This window comes from Saccoglossus kowalevskii, chromosome 7 (genome assembly GCF_978046115.1).
Source record: "Saccoglossus kowalevskii chromosome 7, keSacKowa6.1, whole genome shotgun sequence".
Classification (NCBI taxonomy): Eukaryota; Metazoa; Hemichordata; class Enteropneusta; family Harrimaniidae; genus Saccoglossus; species Saccoglossus kowalevskii.
Window position 1 is genome coordinate 6,334,154 of NC_140647.1, and position 26,048 is coordinate 6,360,201.

The 26,048-nt window shown below is 38.1% G+C and overlaps 2 protein-coding genes across 2 annotated transcripts; both read left to right on the plus strand.

Annotated features, from left to right (window-relative positions):
• Positions 1–145: 145 nt before the first annotated feature.
• Positions 146–6,166, plus strand: LOC146740211 (uncharacterized). The gene has a single exon (XM_085501606.1). The coding sequence runs from the start codon at positions 146–148 to the stop codon at positions 6,164–6,166; it is 6,021 nt and encodes a 2,006-aa protein (XP_085357732.1).
• A 1,947-nt stretch (positions 6,167–8,113) lies between these two features.
• On the plus strand, positions 8,114–14,191 carry LOC146740212 (uncharacterized). The gene has a single exon (XM_085501607.1). The coding sequence runs from the start codon at positions 8,114–8,116 to the stop codon at positions 14,189–14,191; it is 6,078 nt and encodes a 2,025-aa protein (XP_085357733.1).
• Positions 14,192–26,048: the final 11,857 nt, after the last annotated feature.

Sequence of the window (26,048 nt, forward strand, 5' to 3'; positions counted from 1 at the left end):
CATAGTGTAGGACCCTTTGTTTCAGCATCTTTAGAGATAGGCAGTCTACTATAAACATCTTATCTGTTATATGGTATATCGTCTAGTCCATTAGAGACTTTACATATTATTGTTAACTGTTTGTTGTTAATTCACAAATAATAAAATGGCTGCATGTACTACCGATACTACCAGTGTGTCTGAAGTACCATCAGATTGTGTTTCATTAGGCAAAGAAGACACTGTAAAACGAAATCCAGTGAAAACTGTGAAAGCCATAGAGGAAGAACAGAGGCGATTGAAAGCCAGCAGGTCAGCATTGAGTGGAAAGGTCACAGAAAAGAAACACCAAATTGCTGTGTTGATCAAAGGCAAAGGTAATGTACGTAAAGTGAAACTGTTGTTAGATGAGTGGGAGAATGCCTATGAAAAACTCAGAGCTGCTGATAGTAGATACCATAACAGTTTGGATGAAGAAGAAAGAAAACAAGATTACACTGTATGGTCACAGCCACACTTGGTGCAGTTTGATCAATATAGGCAAGAAATGCAGACATGGCTGCGTGAGAATGAGCAGCAGAATTCTTCGAGTGAGGAAGACATAAAACCAGAGGATAGTGTCTCACAAGCTGGACATTTGAAGCGTAAAACATGTGGTTCAAGAGTCAGCCGATCATCATCGCGTGCTACAAGTGTTAGGAGTGGTGCATCAAAGGTAAGCGCCCTGGCAAAAAGAGCAGAGCTTCTTGCCCGTGCGGCAGTACTGAAGGAAAGACAGATATTAGAAAGAACATTAAAACAAGCAAAAGAAGAAAAAGAGATGAAAATGACAATGACTATAAAACAAGAAGAATTAATAATGGAACAAGCGTTGGAAGCCTTAGATCTCAAGACAGAGATTGCTGCAGAGAATGCTAGGATAGAAGTGTATGAGCAATTTGAGAACAGCAGCGAACTTGATTGTAAATCTCCAATTCCATTTGACATTCCACTGCTATCACATACTGGTGTTCTAGAACCAAAACAGCAAAGGTATTTAAATATATCAAACAAACAGAGGCTTCAAAAGGGCAACGGTGAAGAGCAGTCATGCAACCCATCAAGAGTAAACCATCGATTGGTATCTGGTGATGCAATTGAAGAGACCCCCAAGTCTGACAAAGAAACACATTATACAGGTAATGGCCAAGAAGTGTCATTAAACTTAAGTGGACCTAACTGCCATTCACTAATTGATAATAAGTCTGAGTCTGGAAGGAGTAGCTATAGTGGTCATAGTTCTCAGAGCGACCAAGATTTGACTGCAGTAATACAGCAACAGAATGAAGTTACCAAATTGTTAATAGATCACAACAAGCGTGTAACATTACCACCACAAATAATAGAGCCGTTCTGTGGAGATAGTTTGAAGTATAAGGCTTTCCTACGTGCTTTCAAACATGGAATTGAGAAGAAAACATCAGACCCTGAAGATAGATTATACTACCTAGAGCAGTATACACGGGCTGAACCCAAAGAAATAGTTGATAGCTGTATATACATGAATCCAGCACTTGGTTATGCAAAGGCCAGGAAATTACTTGATGAAGAATATGGCAATTCACATGTTATAGCGAGGGCATATACCAAGCAAGCAGAGAATTGGCCAGACATAAAAGCTGAGGACAAACAGGCTCTGAAAGACTTTTCACTTTTCTTAAGCAAATGTAACAATGCAATGGAAGGTGAATTGCATCTAAGGGAATTGGATCACCATAGAAACCTTAAGATGTTAGTGGATAAGTTACCTTACAAGATGAGGGAAAAATGGCGAAGAACGTCACAGACTATACTTGTAGGGAGACCAGTCCAATTCAAAGACTTAGTAGATTATGTCAGTCAAGAAGTGAAGGTGATTTCTAATGTTCTGTTTGGAGACATAAGTGGTAGTCAGAGCAAGGAGAGGGGTGTACAAGGTAATAAGAAAACCTATGGTTCAAAGAAACGTAATGTTTATGCCATCAATACTGAGAATACTACCACATCTGAAGCAAGACCCAAGGATCAACAGTGCTATTGTTGTTCGAAAATGAATCATGAATTAGACAGATGCAGAATCTATGCTAGCAAGCCATACACTGACAAGGTGCAACTGATAAAGACCAGAGGACTGTGTTTTGGATGTCTAAAAAAGGCAAGTCATCTAGTTAAGGACTGCAACAGGAAGTTAACATGCGACAAGTGTCAGCTGAAACACCCCACTGTATTGCACAGAGAGAAACCCTTTGTTGAGACAGAAGCCAAGACTGTACAAACCTTGGTGGGCATGATAGATGCAGATTGTCATGCAATGGGGCATAAAGACCTTGCTGGTAAACCCATCATAATTCCAGTGAAGTTAAGGTGCAAGGCAACAGGAATAAGCATAGAAACATACGCATTCATTGACAATGGCAGTGACACAGTTTTCTGTACAGAGAGAATTAGCCAACAACTGAACATTAGCGGACCAAAAACCAAATTAAACATGCGTACTATCAATGGAAACAAAATAACGGACACTCGTATGCTGAGAGGATTAGAAGTTTCAGATTTAGATGGACATAATACAATCGGACTCCCAGTAACCTACACTCAGAAGGAGATACCAGTGTCTAAGAAAGATATACTGTCACAAGCTGACATATTGAATTGGTCATATTTGCGTGATGTGCGACTACCTAGCATCGAGGCAGGCATAGATCTTCTGATAGGCAACAATGTTCCTAAAGCCTTTGAACCATGGGAAGTTGTCAATAGTCAAGGTGATGGTCCATTTGCTGTACGAACTGTTCTAGGGTGGGCAGTGAATGGATTCCTTACAGGGGCTGGAGAGACCAAGGATGAAATGTTTATCACGGCTAAAGTGAATAGAATACAAGCTAAACCATCATTTGATAGCCAGTTAGTTGAATTCTTTAACCACGAGTTCAGCGAACGAGTCATAGATGACAAACCAGAAGATTCTGTGGAAGACAAGAAATTTATGAAGATGATGGAAACAGAATGTCACCTTGTTAAAGGTCACTATCAGCTACCGTTGCCATTTCGTGATAGAAACCATGTAGTACCTAATAACAGACCTGCCATAGAACAACGGTTGAAACACCTGAAAAGAAGGTTTGTGAAGGACCCTGAATACCAAGAGGAGTATACTCAGTTCATGGATGGTATACTAGATAAAGGGTATGCTGAACTAGTTCCAGCAGAACAGCTGTCAAGTAGAGAAGGGAAAATATGGTATCTTCCTCACCATGGTGTACGCCACCCACAGAAAAAAAAGCTACGTGTAGTCTTTGACTGTGCAGCAGAATTCAGGGGTACATCATTGAATGAAATGCTAATGCAAGGCCCAGATTTAACCAACTCATTAGTAGGAGTACTTACTCGGTTTCGACAAGAGCCTGTTGCGCTTATGTCAGACATACAAGCTATGTTTTCACAAGTGACTGTACCAATAGAGGACAGAGACTACCAGCGCTATTTATGGTGGCCAAATGGAGACATCAATGAAACTCCACAAGAATACAGAATGAAAGTGCACATATTTGGGGCTACCTCATCGCCTAGTTGTGCGAATTATGCTTTAAGGAGAACAGCTGCAGATAACAGAAGCATAACAGGAGTATGTGCAGCAAACGCAATAGAGAAGAACTTTTATGTGGATGACCTGTTGAAGTCTGTATCAACCGTAAAGGAAGGAAAGACATTAGCGAGTAATCTAATAGAAACCTGCAGTAGAGGAGGATTTAGACTAACCAAATGGATAAGCAATGAGTGTTCTGTGTTAGAATCCATTCCATTGGACGAGAGAGTTAGTGAGGTCAAAGACTTAAACCTCAGGCAAGATAGTCTACCTGTAGAGAGGGCACTTGGAATGATGTGGAATGTGAAAGAAGACACGTTCGGGTTTAGAAATAACTTCAAAGAGAAGTTACCTACAAGGCGAGGGATCCTAGGGGTCATAAGTTCCATATACGATCCACTGGGATTGGCAGCTCCTGCGATGTTACCACCTAAGATCATGTTGCAAGAACTATGCAAGCTGAAGATGGACTGGGATGAAGAGATTCCTGAACAATATAAGAAAAGGTGGAAGAAATGGTTGCAGGATTTGCCAAAACTGGGAAAAGAATTTACTGTCAATAGATGCATGAAGCCGGAGCTCTTTGGTGAGTCAGTAGAGACTCAGCTGCATCACTTCGCAGATGACAGTGATAGTGGATATGGAGCAGTGTCGTACATAAGAATGGTGAATTCAAAAGGACTTGTGCATTGTGCCTTCCTAATGGGGAAGTCTAGAGTTACACCATTGAAACAAATTACCATACCACGCTTGGAGCTAGCTGCAGCAACAGTGGCAGTTAGAATGAATAGATCATTAACAAAGGAATTAGATGTGAAGATTGACAAGGTATACTTTTGGACCGATAGTATGACAGTACTAAGGTATATAAATACTGAAACAGCCAGGTTTCATACGTATGTAGCTAATCGTGTTGCAGTTATTAGAGGAGCAACACAACCGGGGCAATGGTTCCATGTAAAGGGTGCTGATAATCCAGCTGATGAGAGCTCAAGAGGTCAGCCTATCGAAAAGTTTCTTAGGAATAAACGATGGTTAAAGGGACCAGAATTCTTATGGTTAACACAAGACAAGTGGCCAATGAATACTCATGATTTTCAGTTGGAAGAAGATGATCCTGAATTGAAAAGAAAGTCAGTAGTCAATGCAGTAGCCGTGAATGGTACCCAGCATCCAATGTCCAAGTTAATAGAGCATTATTCAAGTTGGTTCAAATTGAAAAAGGCGGTTGCTTGGATCATCAAAATTAAACAGTTTCTTAGAAACCGTGTCCTTAAGAGGGAAGAAACTTCCAGTAAAATGTTGACAACACAAGATCTTCAGATCGCAGAAAGAGTCATCATTGAATTTGAACAAAAGGAAGCATTTCCTGAGGAGATTGCAAGTCTACAAATTAAAGGCAAGACAGTGAAACGTAGCAGTTCTATCTATAAATTAGATCCATTCTTGGGAAGTGACAATTTAGTGCGAGTTGGAGGAAGACTGGGTAACGCTATGCTGTCAGATGAAGCAAAACATCCTTTGATCTTACCAAAGGGAAGCCATGTTTCAGAACTAGTCCTTCGTGAAATTCATGAAGATGGAGGTCATTTTGGAAGAGCGTATATACTTTCAAAGTTGAGAGAACGATATTGGATTGTACATGCCAATTCAGCAGCTAGAAGAATGATACACAAGTGTGTAATTTGCAAACGCCATAGAGCAAAGGTGACAGAACAGAAGATGGCAGACCTGCCTGCAGCTCGTCTGAAAACTGGTGAACCTCCATTTACCAGAGTAGGTGTGGATTACTTTGGCCCAATACTCATCAAGCAGAGGAGGAGCATAGTAAAAAGATACAGTGTGATTTTCACATGCTTGGCTATAAGAGCTGTTCACATTGAGAAAGCTGACTCGTTGGATACAAGTTCTTGTATAAACGCCTTGAGAAGATTTATTGCTAGAAGAGGGCCAGTAAGAGAAATGCTATCCGATAATGGTACCAACTTTGTCGGTGCCAATAGAGAGTTGAAGGAGGAAATAGGAAATTGGAACCAGAGCCAGATCCAGGGCTTCTTGCTTAGAAAAGGGATAGACTGGAAATTCAACCCTCCAGCTGGATCACATTTTGGTGGTGTCTGGGAGCGACAAATACGGACGATTAGGCAGATACTACATGGCATCACCAAGCAACAACAGTTAGATGATGAGAATCTGCAAACTCTACTTTGTGAGGTTGAACACATCATTAATAGCAGACCAATCACAAAGCCATCAGACGATGCAAAGGACGATGGGCCGCTGACTCCAAATATGCTGCTTATGATGAAAGGGATATCACTATCTCCCTGTCTATCAGAGAAAACTGATTTGTATGCTAGAAAAAGATGGCGTCAAGTGCAATACATGTCGGATATGTTTTGGAAGCGTTGGGTTAAGGAATACTTGTCATCCCTGCAAGAGCGCCAGAAATGGTTGAAGTCAAAGCCAAACTTAACGGTTGGTGACATAGTACTGATCAGAGAAGAAACAACTCCTAGATGTGCATGGCCACTGGGCAGAATCATCAAGGTTATGCCTGACAAGAAGGGATTGGTTAGATGAGTTTTGTTGAAGACTGGTCACAACGAATTAGAGAGACCATATGACAAACTATGTGTCATCCTGGAAGCAGAGCAGACAAACCCGCTGTAAGAGGTTGCAGTGATAACAACGTTCTCAAGCAGTGAAAAATCTAAGTCACTGTGTTCAGCATTGGTGTTATGGAATGAAAGAGGAACGTGGTAAAGCCACTGGCAATGGCAGTGCAAAGGAGGAAGAGTAACTTTGTTTAAGGAACGGAGGACTCGAGAAGAGGTAAAATTGGATGCAGGATGAAGATTCAATTTCTCGAATTTTCGTACTCAGACTGTAATTTGTGTCTTTCTCGATATTTGAATTTGTTCTGTAATTTGAGTTCTCTCGTATTTGAGTATGTAATTCTCATGTTTCGAATTTATCGTGTTTCAAATTTTTTTGTATTCGATTTAATATGTTTTGCCGTCGTTTTTTTTAAGATGATATCGTTGGAAATTGCCGAACTTTAGCACGCTATTCGTCAATTTAGGGGCTGGTATGTAGACGCCAAAATCGTATGTAGAACTTTAATTTAGTTTGACCTCGCATGAATTTAGTGTTGAACGACAAGCCATATCGAACCTCAGAGCGTAGCTGCCAGGTCGTGTTTATTTTCACTAACTTAGGGGTTCAGGTTTTGTGTACAAGATGGCCGCTTAGATATCGACTGTGCTGTGCAAGTTAGGAAACAGAAAATTGTTTTATGGGTATTTAGACGTAGTGCGAGAACTGTAAAGACCTGGAGAGAGTATTGTTTTTGAAGAAATAAATCGACAGACTTGTGAGTACTCTGTAGCGTGTTGTTTTGATGTATTCGTCGCTTGTCAAAAGATCGACGACCCAACCACGCCGCCGAATGAAATTGCGTCATCGCTACGTCGTTTGCCTTATATAGACGAATCTGTGTTCGACTTGTAGTTATAGGACCTAATGTACTGTATATAAAACGGACTAAGCGGAACATAGGATATGCAGTCACATTAAGATAAAACAATTTTCTTAACCAGAGAAAAGGTCACTTTGACAAAAACAAAAAAAGAAAACTAGAACAGAACTGTAGTACTTTCCCGAGGTAAATTGGTTCTGGCAAGAGAAACAAGGTGGACACTGTGACAGTCGAAAAACAAGATAAGTAATTTTGACTAACAAGGATTGATTTGAATGATGATTTTCAGCCAACTACGTGAGAAAGTGTAACCGGAAATTGACAATCAGCTGTCATTGACATTCTATTATTTGAATCGACTTAATGGGAAAGCGTGCATATTTTCATGAGGTCTGCCTGAAGCACTGTGTTCGTCTCAGAAAATAAGTTCTTCATTGAATTTACTTATAGGAAATATATATATATTTCAAAGAGGTCTGTGGAACACCGTGTGTTAAATGCCAGACATATAGGAGTCTTTGTTGTAGAGACTAAAAAAGGGAAATATATGCGTATATCTCAATGGGTCTGTGAACAATATCTATATCACAGAAACGATTCAAGTCATCAATAGAATTCACAGTGAAATACGAGTGTGTATTTCAAATTTAACAGAGAACGACAATAGTACACCAACCAGCTGAACATATAGTGCTGTTGGAATATTTCTAGAAGAAATCCTTACATGTAAACCAGGAATGGCTGTATGCAGCAATTGTTTGGTACACTGTCTGTGATTACTGCAGTGTTTTTGCTTATGATAAATTTTGTTTATTATTGGTTGGTACTTGTTTGTATATTGGTGGTGTAGGCTTCCAGTCTTGGGTAGGGATTGTATACATCTTAGTGTAGCGCCCTCTTGTGGCATAGTGTAGGACCCTTTGTTTCAGCATCTTTAGAGATAGGCAGTCTACTATAAACATCTTATCTGTTATATGGTATATCGTCTAGTCCATTAGAGACTTTACATATTATTGTTAACTGTTTGTTGTTAATTCACAAATAATAAAATGGCTGCATGTACTACCGATACTACCAGTGTGTCTGAAGTACCATCAGATTGTGTTTCATTAGGCAAAGAAGACACTGTAAAACGAAATCCAGTGAAAACTGTGAAAGCCATAGAGGAAGAACAGAGGCGATTGAAAGCCAGCAGGTCAGCATTGAGTGAAAAGGTCACAGAAAAGAAACACCAAATTGCTGTGTTGATCAAAGGCAAAGGTAATGTACGTAAAGTGAAACTGTTGTTAGATGAGTGGGAGAATGCCTATGAAAAACTCAGAGCTGCTGATAGTAGATACCATAACAGTTTGGATGAAGAAGAAAGAAAACAAGATTACACTGTATGGTCACAGCCACACTTGGTGCAGTTTGATCAATATAGGCAAGAAATGCAGACATGGCTGCGTGAGAATGAGCAGCAGAATTCTTCGAGTGAGGAAGACATAAAACCAGAGGATAGTGTCTCACAAGCTGGACATTTGAAGCGTAAAACATGTGGTTCAAGAGTCAGCCGATCATCATCGCGTGCTACAAGTGTTAGGAGTGGTGCATCAAAGGTAAGCGCCCTGGCAAAAAGAGCAGAGCTTCTTGCCCGTGCGGCAGTACTGAAGGAAAGACAGATATTAGAAAGAACATTAAAACAAGCAAAAGAAGAAAAAGAGATGAAAATGACAATGACTATAAAACAAGAAGAATTAATAATGGAACAAGCGTTGGAAGCCTTAGATCTCAAGACAGAGATTGCTGCAGAGAATGCTAGGATAGAAGTGTATGAGCAATTTGAGAACAGCAGCGAACTTGATTGTAAATCTCCAATTCCATTTGACATTCCACTGCTATCACATACTGGTGTTCTAGACAAACAGAGGCTTCAAAAGGGCAACGGTGAAGAGCAGTCATGCAACCCATCAAGAGTAAACCATCGATTGGTATCTGGTGATGCAATTGAAGAGACCCCCAAGTCTGACAAAGAAACACATTATACAGGTAATGGCCAAGAAGTGTCATTAAACTTAAGTGGACCTAACTGCCATTCACTAATTGATAATAAGTCTGAGTCTGGAAGGAGTAGCTATAGTGGTCATAGTTCTCAGAGCGACCAAGATTTGACTGCAGTAATACAGCAACAGAATGAAGTTACCAAATTGTTAATAGATCACAACAAGCGTGTAACATTACCACCACAAATAATAGAGCCGTTCTGTGGAGATAGTTTGAAGTATAAGGCTTTCCTACGTGCTTTCAAACATGGAATTGAGAAGAAAACATCAGACCCTGAAGATAGATTATACTACCTAGAGCAGTATACACGGGCTGAACCCAAAGAAATAGTTGATAGCTGTATATACATGAATCCAGCACTTGGTTATGCAAAGGCCAGGAAATTACTTGATGAAGAATATGGCAATTCACATGTTATAGCGAGGGCATATACCAAGCAAGCAGAGAATTGGCCAGACATAAAAGCTGAGGACAAACAGGCTCTGAAAGACTTTTCACTTTTCTTAAGCAAATGTAACAATGCAATGGAAGGTGAATTGCATCTAAGGGAATTGGATCACCATAGAAACCTTAAGATGTTAGTGGATAAGTTACCTTACAAGATGAGGGAAAAATGGCGAAGAACGTCACAGACTATACTTGTAGGGAGACCAGTCCAATTCAAAGACTTAGTAGATTATGTCAGTCAAGAAGTGAAGGTGATTTCTAATGTTCTGTTTGGAGACATAAGTGGTAGTCAGAGCAAGGAGAGGGGTGTACAAGGTAATAAAAAAACCTATGGTTCAAAGAAACGTAATGTTTATGCCATCAATACTGAGAATACTACCACATCTGAAGCAAGACCCAAGGATCAACAGTGCTATTGTTGTTCGAAAATGAATCATGAATTAGACAGATGCAGAATCTATGCTAGCAAGCCATACACTGACAAGGTGCAACTGATAAAGACCAGAGGACTGTGTTTTGGATGTCTAAAAAAGGCAAGTCATCTAGTTAAGGACTGCAACAGGAAGTTAACATGCGACAAGTGTCAGCTGAAACACCCCACTGTATTGCACAGAGAGAAACCCTTTGTTGAGACAGAAGCCAAGACTGTACAAACCTTGGTGGGCATGATAGATGCAGATTGTCATGCAATGGGGCATAAAGACCTTGCTGGTAAACCCATCATAATTCCAGTGAAGTTAAGGTGCAAGGCAACAGGAATACGCATAGAAACATACGCATTCATTGACAATGGCAGTGACACAGTTTTCTGTACAGAGAGAATTAGCCAACAACTGAACATTAGCGGACCAAAAACCAAATTAAACATGCGTACTATCAATGGAAACAAAATAACGGACACTCGTATGCTGAGAGGATTAGAAGTTTCAGATTTAGATGGACATAATACAATCGGACTCCCAGTAACCTACACTCAGAAGGAGATACCAGTGTCTAAGAAAGATATACTGTCACAAGCTGACATATTGAATTGGTCATATTTGCGTGATGTGCGACTACCTAGCATCGAGGCAGGCATAGATCTTCTGATAGGCAACAATGTTCCTAAAGCCTTTGAACCATGGGAAGTTGTCAATAGTCAAGGTGATGGTCCATTTGCTGTACGAACTGTTCTAGGGTGGGCAGTGAATGGATTCCTTACAGGGGCTGGAGAGACCAAGGATGAAATGTTTATCACGGCTAAAGTGAATAGAATACAAGCTAAACCATCATTTGATAGCCAGTTAGTTGAATTCTTTAACCACGAGTTCAGCGAACGAGTCATAGATGACAAACCAGAAGATTCTGTGGAAGACAAGAAATTTATGAAGATGATGGAAACAGAATGTCACCTTGTTAAAGGTCACTATCAGCTACCGTTGCCATTTCGTGATAGAAACCATGTAGTACCTAATAACAGACCTGCCATAGAACAACGGTTGAAACACCTGAAAAGAAGGTTTGTGAAGGACCCTGAATACCAAGAGGAGTATACTCAGTTCATGGATGGTATACTAGATAAAGGGTATGCTGAACTAGTTCCAGCAGAACAGCTGTCAAGTAGAGAAGGGAAAATATGGTATCTTCCTCACCATGGTGTACGCCACCCACAGAAAAAAAAGCTACGTGTAGTCTTTGACTGTGCAGCAGAATTCAGGGGTACATCATTGAATGAAATGCTAATGCAAGGCCCAGATTTAACCAACTCATTAGTAGGAGTACTTACTCGGTTTCGACAAGAGCCTGTTGCGCTTATGTCAGACATACAAGCTATGTTTTCACAAGTGACTGTACCAATAGAGGACAGAGACTACCAGCGCTATTTATGGTGGCCAAATGGAGACATCAATGAAACTCCACAAGAATACAGAATGAAAGTGCACATATTTGGGGCTACCTCATCGCCTAGTTGTGCGAATTATGCTTTAAGGAGAACAGCTGCAGATAACAGAAGCATAACAGGAGTATGTGCAGCAAACGCAATAGAGAAGAACTTTTATGTGGATGACCTGTTGAAGTCTGTATCAACCGTAAAGGAAGGAAAGACATTAGCGAGTAATCTAATAGAAACCTGCAGTAGAGGAGGATTTAGACTAACCAAATGGATAAGCAATGAGTGTTCTGTGTTAGAATCCATTCCATTGGACGAGAGAGTTAGTGAGGTCAAAGACTTAAACCTCAGGCAAGATAGTCTACCTGTAGAGAGGGCACTTGGAATGATGTGGAATGTGAAAGAAGACACGTTCGGGTTTAGAAATAACTTCAAAGAGAAGTTACCTACAAGGCGAGGGATCCTAGGGGTCATAAGTTCCATATACGATCCACTGGGATTGGCAGCTCCTGCGATGTTACCACCTAAGATCATGTTGCAAGAACTATGCAAGCTGAAGATGGACTGGGATGAAGAGATTCCTGAACAATATAAGAAAAGGTGGAAGAAATGGTTGCAGGATTTGCCAAAACTGGGAAAAGAATTTACTGTCAATAGATGCATGAAGCCGGAGCTCTTTGGTGAGTCAGTAGAGACTCAGCTGCATCACTTCGCAGATGCCAGTGATAGTGGATATGGAGCAGTGTCGTACATAAGAATGGTGAATTCAAAAGGACTTGTGCATTGTGCCTTCCTAATGGGGAAGTCTAGAGTTACACCATTGAAACAAATTACCATACCACGCTTGGAGCTAGCTGCAGCAACAGTGGCAGTTAGAATGAATAGATCATTAACAAAGGAATTAGATGTGAAGATTGACAAGGTATACTTTTGGACCGATAGTATGACAGTACTAAGGTATATAAATACTGAAACAGCCAGGTTTCATACGTATGTAGCTAATCGTGTTGCAGTTATTAGAGGAGCAACACAACCGGGGCAATGGTTCCATGTAAAGGGTGCTGATAATCCAGCTGATGAGAGCTCAAGAGGTCAGCCTATCGAAAAGTTTCTTAGGAATAAACGATGGTTAAAGGGACCAGAATTCTTATGGTTAACACAAGACAAGTGGCCAATGAATACTCATGATTTTCAGTTGGAAGAAGATGATCCTGAATTGAAAAGAAAGTCAGTAGTCAATGCAGTAGCCGTGAATGGTACCCAGCATCCAATGTCCAAGTTAATAGAGCATTATTCAAGTTGGTTCAAATTGAAAAAGGCGGTTGCTTGGATCATCAAAATTAAACAGTTTCTTAGAAACCGTGTCCTTAAGAGGGAAGAAACTTCCAGTAAAATGTTGACAACACAAGATCTTCAGATCGCAGAAAGAGTCATCATTGAATTTGAACAAAAGGAAGCATTTCCTGAGGAGATTGCAAGTCTACAAATTAAAGGCAAGACAGTGAAACGTAGCAGTTCTATCTATAAATTAGATCCATTCTTGGGAAGTGACAATTTAGTGCGAGTTGGAGGAAGACTGGGTAACGCTATGCTGTCAGATGAAGCAAAACATCCTTTGATCTTACCAAAGGGAAGCCATGTTTCAGAACTAGTCCTTCGTGAAATTCATGAAGATGGAGGTCATTTTGGAAGAGCGTATATACTTTCAAAGTTGAGAGAACGATATTGGATTGTACATGCCAATTCAGCAGCTAGAAGAATGATACACAAGTGTGTAATTTGCAAACGCCATAGAGCAAAGGTGACAGAACAGAAGATGGCAGACCTGCCTGCAGCTCGTCTGAAAACTGGTGAACCTCCATTTACCAGAGTAGGTGTGGATTACTTTGGCCCAATACTCATCAAGCAGAGGAGGAGCATAGTAAAAAGATACAGTGTGATTTTCACATGCTTGGCTATAAGAGCTGTTCACATTGAGAAAGCTGACTCGTTGGATACAAGTTCTTGTATAAACGCCTTGAGAAGATTTATTGCTAGAAGAGGGCCAGTAAGAGAAATGCTATCCGATAATGGTACCAACTTTGTCGGTGCCAATAGAGAGTTGAAGGAGGAAATAGGAAATTGGAACCAGAGCCAGATCCAGGGCTTCTTGCTTAGAAAAGGGATAGACTGGAAATTCAACCCTCCAGCTGGATCACATTTTGGTGGTGTCTGGGAGCGACAAATACGGACGATTAGGCAGATACTACATGGCATCACCAAGCAACAACAGTTAGATGATGAGAATCTGCAAACTCTACTTTGTGAGGTTGAACACATCATTAATAGCAGACCAATCACAAAGCCATCAGACGATGCAAAGGACGATGGGCCGCTGACTCCAAATATGCTGCTTATGATGAAAGGGATATCACTATCTCCCTGTCTATCAGAGAAAACTGATTTGTATGCTAGAAAAAGATGGCGTCAAGTGCAATACATGTCGGATATGTTTTGGAAGCGTTGGGTTAAGGAATACTTGTCATCCCTGCAAGAGCGCCAGAAATGGTTGAAGTCAAAGCCAAACTTAACGGTTGGTGACATAGTACTGATCAGAGAAGAAACAACTCCTAGATGTGCATGGCCACTGGGCAGAATCATCAAGGTTATGCCTGACAAGAAGGGATTGGTTAGACGAGTTTTGTTGAAGACTGGTCACAACGAATTAGAGAGACCATATGACAAACTATGTGTCATCCTGGAAGCAGAGCAGACAAACCCGCTGTAAGAGGTTGCAGTGATAACAACGTTCTCAAGCAGTGAAAAATCTAAGTCACTGTGTTCAGCATTGGTGTTATGGAATGAAAGAGGAACGTGGTAAAGCCACTGGCAATGGCAGTGCAAAGGAGGAAGAGTAACTTTGTTTAAGGAACGGAGGACTCGAGAAGAGGTAAAATTGGATGCAGGATGAAGATTCAATTTCTCGAATTTTCGTACTCAGACTGTAATTTGTGTCTTTCTCGATATTTGAATTTGTTCTGTAATTTGAGTTCTCTCGTATTTGAGTATGTAATTCTCATGTTTCGAATTTATCGTGTTTCAAATTTTTTTGTATTCGATTTAATATGTTTTGCCGTCGTTTTTTTTAAGATGATATCGTTGGAAATTGCCGAACTTTAGCACGCTATTCGTCAATTTAGGGGCTGGTATGTAGACGCCAAAATCGTATGTAGAACTTTAATTTAGTTTGACCTCGCATGAATTTAGTGTTGAACGACAAGCCATATCGAACCTCAGAGCGTAGCTGCCAGGTCGTGTTTATTTTCACTAACTTAGGGGTTCAGGTTTTGTGTACAAGATGGCCGCTTAGATATCGACTGTGCTGTGCAAGTTAGGAAACAGAAAATTGTTTTATGGGTATTTAGACGTAGTGCGAGAACTGTAAAGACCTGGAGAGAGTATTGTTTTTGAAGAAATAAATCGACAGACTTGTGAGTACTCTGTAGCGTGTTGTTTTGATGTATTCGTCGCTTGTCAAAAGATCGACGACCCAACCACGCCGCCGAATGAAATTGCGTCATCGCTACGTCGTTTGCCTTATATAGACGAATCTGTGTTCGACTTGTAGTTATAGGACCTAATGTACTGTATATAAAACGGACTAAGCGGAACATAGGATATCCAGTCACATAGAATATGTAACAGAGATTTGTCAAGCAAATTTGAATAGGAAAAGGTATTGTATTATAATGTTTGGTGACCTGGACAGTTTTTACTCAATATATTACCGACTCAACAGTGGGCAATGAGATTCAAACCTACCTCCCGCTCGAAATCAAAACGTGCTAATCATTGTAGTAATAACTTATGTATTTTATATTTAAAATTATAGGGGTGAAACATTTGTTAAGAAAACGCAAGCCAATCACCAAGAATAAAAAATGCACGCGAGCTGTAGCTGGAACAAACGTTAACACATTCAAGAAAAAATAAAAAAAAATATAAATAAGACAGCGTGAAAAAAATTAATTGCAATGGTCATATCCCGTGATTTGAAATGTTTGCCCCAAATATTATGCCACATAAAACTGTTGTTAAAATGCAAGTTGGTATGAAGTATTACCGGTAGTGCTATATGACTACATCCACCCACACTTGCTTACAGGAAGTCAGTAGAAGACAAAAGATTTTTTCGTTAGTGTGGGGAAACGTTGGTCAGCGTGGGGGAAACAGAGGTGTTAATCCGAAAATTCATTGTCTGTTCTTGTTTGTGATTGGTTCAGGCAACGTTTCGAGGATCGCGTCGTAGCTCCTTCGTTGGTAGTGGGAGCGTGTAAATGGCGAGAGCCGGGTTACCACGAAAGTTGGGTTACCGCTATCGCCATTTATACACTACCATATTTTATTTAATAAAAAAAAATAAAACAAGAGACTGTATGCAAGTCTAACGCCCACTTTACACTAGCCTGTATCGGTTAATTGCTGAACAGCCTGAGCCCTTTGTCAATTTGAGTATAGCTCTTTGAAAACAATGAAGGATCAGACAAAAGCATGGAACAATGGACATCATATGGTATAACCAGGCCAACATGAATTACTGTAGAATACATTATTTTCGCTTGGAATTAATTTTCGCTATTTTCGCTGAAGGAATGATTCAGTGAAAATAAAACCCGGCGAATATACCTTTTTTCCTATATTTTACATTCAACTTGTCAAAAATCAGTGAAAATAAATTCCATAAAAAACATCCAAAATGTCTTTTCAGCGAAAATTAATTCCATCTAAAATAAAGTATTTTACAGTACTAGTAATTTGGGTGAAGAGGTCAATTAATTAGATCGGATATCAATTTTCGACTTTCGTATACTTACGTTTTTTCTGACACATAAAATAAAATTGCGTATATAGCGATTTACAGGCTGTAATCAAAATCGATCCACTGAATACAAGTTATAATAGTTACAATGAAATGGTATGAACTAAGTGTGAACAATTGAACAGTGACTTTTCTATGCGTGTTTGAAATGACACAGTTAGACACGCTACATCGACTGAAAGTTAAACACAACTTACACAAATACTGCAGGGTCAATCCGGAGACGCTGATTTTCAGAACTTCTTAAAGGGTTGATATCATTCTCTTGTGATGACTTGGTTTCGGTTTTTAAAATAGCACGCCTTTTTCTGTCTGTTTTGATGTAGCCATGACTTCCTTGCGCAAACGATTTACTGTTGTAACTAAAGATCGCATAATGTTGGTGATCCGAGATGCTTGAAGACTGTGGGCGAGATCTATCAAAACTTCCGAATAAACTTTGACATGGTTAAGATGAGATGGGGATTGAGATCAGCCTGAACGCTGAACGTCAGACAATCGACAACTACGATGGAAATGGGACATCTTGTTCCTGGATTAATACAACAATTACGTAACTGATTTCAAAAGGGCTCATCACTTCAGTCACGTTAGCGTATAGCATTTTGTTAGTAGGGGAGTGCGATTGCGAAATTCGACATTTCACAGTTTCATCATGTTCGATTATTATTTTATTTCCAACAGTAATATAGATATTTGTTATTTTATTATTCTGTACGTACTAAAAACGTAGTGTTTGATTTGTTAGTGACGACGGTTCCAACTCAGCCCATAATGATAACGTCCAACCAGTGTATTGCGCCCTCATTATTTTGGACAGTGTTCTACGGACGCCTGATCGCGCAAAGAATTGTGGGACACTCTACCACAAAGATGAAATGAATATATATACCCGAACGAGAGAAAATGCGATGTTTAGCGTTGTTCACTGTATGTGTCCCGAGTGTATGTGGTGATATCACAGTCACTCTACTAGTAGAGTGACTGTGGTGATATAGATCGTATTCTGAAAATAACGCAGCGTACGATGGTAAATGGAATAGAAATGAAACTCCGTAATCAAACGATCCCTAGAAATGGCGATGACGGCAAATTCGACCAATTTTGTTACATGTGTCTCAGTGAGAATCCATTTCACTTTCTTGGTATGGACTTTGTGGCTATTCTTACCAAAATGCCGATCGGCCAACATTCACGTGTATGAGACCACAAGCCGGCCCCGAGAAAGACGCACACGACCCGAATGGAAAGTATTTTAACACTCGCCAAAATATTCACACTTGTATTGTTCGCATTCATTCATTCAGGCTTGCGAATGATATTGCAATTAATCAACGTGTACTCTATTGTGAAATTTCCTGTCTTGTGTTCGAATTCACCAGTGTATAGTGAGACAAATGAAGACGTCACGTTAATATCAAAGCGATGGTACATTTCAGTCAGGAAATGTTTTTTTTTTATTTAGAAATTAGTAACAACCGTTTCTAAATTGTACCTGTACATAGCCATTTCTCAATTACATGTACTCGGCAAAACAGGAGACGTTTTTAGATCGATTCAAGACGCCATGCGAGTCGACAGTTCCGGTAATTATTTATTATAAGTACTGGCGGCCGCGATCCCAAATAAAACCGGACAATTCCACGCGCACAGTATTCTCCACGTATGCGTAAATATACAGACTTCGTAAAACAACGTTAATTGTACTACGAGAATGCATGTAAAATACGTACGTATACGCTGCGTGCCACCCAAGGCGGGCATGTGTGAAAGAAACCATAAAAATACGTAGCGCATATGTACGTATATTCCACGATTTGTATACGTAATCATATCTGCGTATACTAAACGTATACCGTGAATATACACAAAATGTATATCTGCGTATACAATAGTACATCAACGATTTTGCCCAGTGCTAGTAATGTTTTTTTCTGAGTAAAATGGGTATTTTTAGATGAAGCATTGGATGGATACATCTGAACACTTTAATCAGTTTTTGTTTAGTCTATTTTTTGTGGTCAATGTTTTATAGTGAAGGTTTATTTTGGAAGATGACATAAATTCAATTTAGCATTGCATTGAATTCCTTAATTTGGATTCCAAAATTGTTTGATATAACATGTTCAATTCATCATATAGCCACACATAATACGAACGATTTAACAATGGCTTTTCTGATGCAATATCGCTATAATTAATACACTGGCTGGATAGTTTCCAAAAGAGAAACATTGAAACTTGTGCTTTTAAGAAAGAACAGTCATCGCTCCTCTATGTATAAATCCGTAAATGTAATTTCCGTATAAAAAGTGAGCACGGATAAATTCGTATCTATTGACTGACTATGGATCACAAATTCTAAGTTATATTCATTGTAATGATTATTTTATGGCACGGTACATATATAGATTGACTGGACTTAGTGATGAAAGCTGTTTATGCATCACAACGGCGATTATGCGTAATTATGGTACAACAGTTGTTCAGTCTGGAATTCCTGATCAATGCAGTGTATTACCTAGCGACTGTGTTAATAATCCTGTTTGGGTTGGGTGGTCATTTTGAAATAGCGGTTATATTATTGTGGTTATTTTGTTTTTTCTGCAAGGTAAACGGCATCAGTAAATCATCATCCGCAATGTGAGGAGTAAAAACATGTTGAGCAATAGGGAATTTTTAAAATACTCGTTTATAATAAGCAATGTATTGTTAATAGGTTGTTAATGTTGGGTATATGCAGCGACACACCAAAATAATATTGCCTTTCAATGGAAACTCTTCCCGACATGCGGTACATGTAGTACAGCAGTCCAATATTAGAAAATGTATTTACACCCAGAATACATTATTCTATATTAATCTCATTTATGTTATTCATATTCACTCTCCAAATAAAGTAGTCGACTCAAGCTATTGCTAGGATTTATGCAAAACATTTTGCTAAACATTCTATCTACACGTATAATTGATTGAAGTGTTGTATATGCTTACCTTACTTGACTTGTATAGAGTGCGGAAGAACCTTATTGATGAGCGTTCACTCGACAAATAGTACGAGACTAATGCACAGACACATAATAACGTAATAAACGTATTCTTCATGTTAGTTTTTGGATAATAGCAGTTCACATAAATATACTAGTCGAGGTTGCACGTAATCAAATTTGTGGCATACCGTTTACATGTCTATACGCGTACAGGATACTATTCTATTACAAATAGGGGTTGCGAGCCTCACTTATATGAGGGTGACACAATGCAATATTACATTTCAATCGTTCGGGAGAGCTCTGTTGATAAGGCAAGTGCATCATTGTTTTTGTTCATATTGGTAATTGTCTGTCTATCAACAATTACAATTTCCATCTTCCTTGATTGTTTTGATCTTTGCCTTTGGTACTTCACATGAGGGTAACTTGAGTCGACCCCGGTCAGATTTGTTCATTTCATGACGATATCTTCAATTATCTATTTTTGGCGATTATTTGAAATTTTGGGTAAAAAATGCTATTTTTGAATTATTCTTGAAAACTACTTGCTTAATTGTTTCGATGCTTGGTATTAAGATATCTTGAGTGAACATCTGTTAAATTTGTGTATTTCGTGACGATATCTGCAATTCTCCTTTCAATTTTATCAAATATTTGTTTTTGATCAACAATTTTATTGTTGACTTCTTAAAAACCGCTGACCCAATTGCTTCGATACTTGAAATATATGTATGTTAGATGGACCTCTATTAGATTAGTTCCTTCTGTGCATTAGGGAAACACTCTGAAACAGTGAAGCTATTTTGACCGTCAGGTCACTTGTATTTGAAATTAGTGTATTTGGATTGTATTCTTAGTATCCTGAATATCAGACATTAAGAATTATTTATTTTTTTCAGTCACTAATATTTTGGTAACACAATACTGCTGCGGTCACTCATTATTGATACATTCTGTGATTTATTTCAAATAATATTCTGTACATATACACTGACAGTATGTTCTAGATTCAAAAAATAGTCGGCCTCGCCACGGTCACCCAAGATTGTGTTGGACTATAAGCACCAGTTTATTTTATAAATATTAAACGCGTATATTAAATATATTACGCGTTATACTCAGTGTATACCCAGTTATCTAATGCCTAGATACTCAGAAATATCACACAATAAACTTAACCTGAAAATGCAAATACAAGATGGAATATACGGCTACAAACATTTATGATGGATAGTTTATTATGAGTTTAAAAACAGTACAGTATATCTAATAATCCATGAAATAAATCCTGCCACCAGTGTTTGTATACATGCATACAATGTCAAAACACATACTACTTATGTGTAATGCTTCATAAATGATTCCTAAATCTGACAATTAAAGTTATTTTGTATAATCACATGCAATCATTTCATTTTAGTCAGCAACACATCTTGAGTCAAAAGATATCACAAATTTAAAGTGTCGAGGCATTTCTAATACGATTAAAATAACTTGGAAATCGTTCTTCATCAATACTGCTAAGCGTAGCCGATGAACTTAAAGGGCGGGAATCGTCGCGCCGCGCCCTGTTCGATATTGAACTCATAGCGACGTATACAACGCTTGTAAAATACATTGTTTATTTACATGAAATACGAACACGCGCTGCGCGACGACCACCGCGCTTTAAAGAAAATATGATCACCATCTTCAGGAAAAAAATAATCAACACCTAGTTGAAATAAAACAATAGTCTTTAATAGCAGGCATTGTGTGTTATTTCACTTTGCTTTCCAGGTATTCAGTCTCATTTCGGAGTGAATAATAATAATAATTATGAATAATATTTCCCACACCTATTTGGATGTCACATTATCAAAATTACTATTCCCCACATATTTTGTTGTGCTAACTTGTTGATACATATAGATGTTAACATTCCACATGACCAGGTTTTGTCAAGCAGTTTTCTGAAGTTCCTGAAGTGACCAGATTTCAATACTTGCATTCGTATAAAAGTATGATAACGTAAGTAGGTAGGTAGAACGTTCTTTGTTCGTAGAAAAACGCCCACTTATAAATGAATGTATGATACTTTTTGCTACCACAGTTGCATGGTTGTTCTTTTATATAGCTCCTCTATCAAGGAGTATCACTGGGTGGATCGTTTAACTATTTTCTTTAATAAGAGTTATATTTAGTTGAGGCATTTGTTATAAGATAATATTGGTTGTGTTCTATGAACTGTTTGATAATGTTGTATTTTGTTTTTATAGCAGAACAACCAGCATTCCCGGCAATTTACATAATGTTTGTAGTGTTTCCTGCTAGCGTTGGCAGTACCTAAATAGACGCCATTAGTTGGTCTTTGAGTGAACCATCCTGATTTTGTTCATCTATGACTGTACTGATAAGGTCCGTGCACTGTCATTCAGAGGGAGGTACTCCAGCTGCCGTATAAGCCTAATACTGAAATATCATAACTATTAAATGTCTCGAAAATCAAAATACGGATAACATAATATCGAATCAATATTCAATAGTATCACAAATAATACACGAAATTGTTGTTTTGAAGTAATAAACACAACTTTTAATGATTCTCAAATGAAATAGTAGATCTTTAACCACTGTATGTGTCTACTAATGTGATTAGCAAACTCTGGCATGTCTCTAAGACATGACAATGCAGTCACGACCATAGCAGCTATGTCTGGGAAATATATACATGGTTTGACGAAAAAGCTAAAAATATTGATATTTAGGTGAAATCAACATTGTAAAGTAGGATTTATAATAATAATGTTGAACATTTTAACTTGCAAGATTGTCATTAACTAATCACCTGTGAAATGACAATGTATTGAGTTATTTAGACAAATCCCAATATAATATCACGGCCAATTATGATCTGCTATTTGATGGAGAATTTTGCGATAATATCGGAAAACAAATATACTGCAAAGCAATGAACACATGCGATAGATAACATTACTAGGTGATTACCTAAAAAATATGTTTTAGCAAAATGAGCATGTAAAATAAATCATATTGATATGAAAGAAATTAACCCGAGAGAGTTCAAAGTTCAAAAAGTCTGATGAAAACAATTTAAGAAAAACAAAGACAAAACCAATGTTTAGCCAAGAGGAAAGCCTCCGAGCACTTGACACATTTATGATAAAATAAAATAAAATAAAATACTCGTTTTCACACAGCACATAGTTAACAATGATTACATATTGCCTTCTTAGAATAAACTTGTCTCCAAGAAAAAAAAGACGAGCTTCAGTTGCCTCTGTGCCAAGCTTCGCAAGTCCCGTTGGTTGAGCTAGAAAGGTTTAAATATGATAGAGTACCAGTATTCAAGTGTAAAGACAATGAAGATTTGTATATATATATCTTTATTCAGTACTATAGGCCATGGGCCTTACATGTACAATATTAAATATTCTTGAAAATAAATAAATAAATAAATAAATAAATAAATAAATAAATAAATAAATAAATAAATAAAAATAAATAAACCCCCTCCCAGTCATTCCATACGTTTTCGGCGTTTCTGTAATGAAAAGAAAATAAACTTGCCTAGATTTACTAATGTAGTTGAATAACTTGAATTAATTAACGAAATAAATTTATATTCTGTTGCTGGAGAAAAATAAAAGTGTGGAATAAATTTTAGCCTAAGATTGGCATATTGTGGGCAAATTAGAAGCATGTGATGTTCATCTTCAATTTGATTACAACAAAATGGACAAAACCTCAGTTCCAGTGGAACCCCCGTCCCTCTCCCAGTCTCAATATTTAGGTCATGTGTAGAAATTCTAAAACAAGACAGTGCCCTTCTATAAGTAACATTTGAAATACATTCTAAATACTTTTCACAAGTCATATTACATTTAAATTTACAGTATGTACGCATTTTGGGATACCCTGCAACCCTAGTAAACCATTCTTGCACAGAAATATCAAAACTTCACTGTTTAAATTCATATAGAAAGAGGTCATAGTTAGCCACCTGTTGTTTTACCCATACTTCACCAAAACCATATTTATTTAACAAGTTTTTGACGTACAGTGCCCAGCAATTTAACCCCTGGTTTGCCCGAGTTTACTGGTATTGATAACAATCTCTAACACTTTCTGGGGAGTCTTTTTTTATACATTTCAACCAAAAACGAATTATTACTGTGTTAATAAATATATGCATTTGGTGTCTACCCAGCTCACCCCTGACAGCACAATTTGTGGCTTTCAAATTTACCCCCAGAATAAATTTACAAAATTGACGGTGAATTTTTTAAATAGCATTACATTTATGGACTCCCCAAATTGCGCTGCCATACAAGAGAACTAGGAGTATTTTGTATAAAAACTTTAAATGCAATACTTGGTTGTAATCCCCCAAATTTATAAAGCATACTTTGTAGGGAATATAAAGCTTTCCTTGCCTGATCTGCAATATGTTTTTGTGTTTGGTACCAGATACCCGAACTACAGAAAATTACACCGAGATAATCTTGAGACAACTTCTATTTCTCCTCCTTTCCAAGACCACTTCTCAACTTCTTTTAATCTCTCTCCCTTCCGAAATACAATAATTTTAGATTTATTCATATTTATATTCAATCTCCATCTGCTACAATAATCAGCCAATCTATCCAACAAACGCCGTAAACCAATAGTAGAACTGCTAAAAAGCGCGAGATCGTCTGCATAAAGTAAATACATTAGTTTCAAAGTATTGGAATATACAACAGTCTCAACTCCTTGTGAAAGTGCATTTTCAATATCGTTAACATAAAAACACAATAATAGTGGCGATATAACTGACCCTTGTTGCAAACCTACGTTTATATTGAAAAATTCTGTGACCCCAATTGGTGTTTTGACAGCAGCTTGAACATGTGTATACATTGAAAATAGGGATGATAAGAGTTTTCCTTTATACCAGCCTTGGCTAATTTATAGAACAGGGAATAATGATGAACACGGTCAAAAGCTTTTTCGTAGTCTATAAATGCACAGTATAAACGGCTTTTTAAATGAAATACATATTTTTCAATAAGTGTAGACAGAATAAATACATTATCCATGGTACTCTTTCCCTTCCGAAAGCCACTCTGTACTTCAACTATTTTACAATAATTATCAATCCATACCGAAAGTCTATCTGCCAAACTACTTGTGTACAATTTACTAATAGTATTTAATAACATAATACTACTATAATTCACCGGTTCACCTTTAGACCCTTTCTTATAAACTGGAGTTATTAATCCTAAAGCATATTCCATGGGAAATAAACATTATTATAAACATTATTGAATAAAATATGTAACATATTATATATCTCCTGTGGGGCGTGTTTCCAAAATTCTGCCGGTATTCCATCCTGACCAGGCGTTTTATTATTTTTTCAATTTTGTTAATTTTTTTCTTATTTCTGCCATAGATATATGACCGTTTAAATCACTACAGTCCAAGTAAATATCATCCAAATGAAGATTTGTAGAAGCACGTAAAGTGTTGGAGATATAAGAAGAGGCCCATTGTAGTTTAAAGCTTGAAGCTGTTAAGCAAAACATTTCAGAATGTTGTATATTTAGCTGTAGGTAGTGATAGTTTTTTATTGACGGATGGTGGTCTTTGCGCTGCGTCCTGTTCAATATATGACTTATAACGATGTATACAACGTGTGTAAAATATATTGATTGTTTACGACTCAGGACCTTATAGTTTTAGTAAGATGCTTCCTCCATTGATATGTAAGAAGTGACGGGAGAATATGAAAGTTATTTTTTATCATGATAATGAGCCTTGCACAGCAAACCCTGAATTTGGGAAGCAAAGCAAAGAAGTGTTGTTCTTTAAAATCGTTTCATTAGGCGTCACAGTTGGCGGATATCAGATTGAGACGAGAAATGTTACTGTGTCTAAGAGTTTTAGTATTTGTTGTTTTCTTTTCAAGCAGTGCTAATTTCAGTCATGTATTTTCATCTAGTATGTGCCCTGTACCCTGTGTCTGTTCGTTGCCGCATGGTTATGGGTTTGTATGTATGTCGGCCTTATGTAAAATGGTGAGCAAGCAAGGTGGATACAAAACATTTCATTACTTACAGCATCTAGTATAGGCAGAATGTTTTCCGGCCAATACATGTTACCTGTTGTAAAACAATGTATTGAGTTGTCACGTTAGTTATTTTGATTAGTTGCATACTTGTGTCATGATTTATATTTCCGCCTGTTGGTAGTTGCCATGACATTCACTGATAACGGCTGGCTGATTAATGACAGATGACAGGACTGGCTGAGATTCATCAACACGTTCTCATGAGCTTGTTATTATTCAGCATGTTGGGGGTATTCGGCCAGGATCTGAAACTATGGATGGATATGAATGTCAACTGTAGAATGTTATTGCAATACCGTTGGCGCCTACAAATATAAGCTGACATTGACAGTAGAATAGCAGTCTTCCTAATATAGTAACGATTAATCAATTGTGTTATGGCATGTTAAAAACTGTATGTGATTGGCTGTTTGATTGAAGGCTACGCTTTATAGTCTTTATACTCCCTTGTAATTGGCTAAGAGTTGAGAAGGGAATAAAGCTGATTTGAAGCTGTTTTGGCAAACGGGCCATGGGGCAGTCGGAGAATTGAAGGTGACACGAATTCAGCTTATGTGTGTTTGTGTTAGTCCAAGGTGGAGAATATCTGACTCCTGGGTACCTAAGTGAAGGGTTTAAAGACATCAAAATTAACCCATCACACTTGTCAGACTGT

Bases quoted from the DNA above. Each gene is read 5' to 3' on its own strand.
- LOC146740211 (XM_085501606.1), top strand. From the start codon at position 146: ATGGCTGCATGTACTACCGATACTACCAGTGTGTCTGAAGTACCATCA.
- LOC146740212 (XM_085501607.1), top strand. From the start codon at position 8,114: ATGGCTGCATGTACTACCGATACTACCAGTGTGTCTGAAGTACCATCA.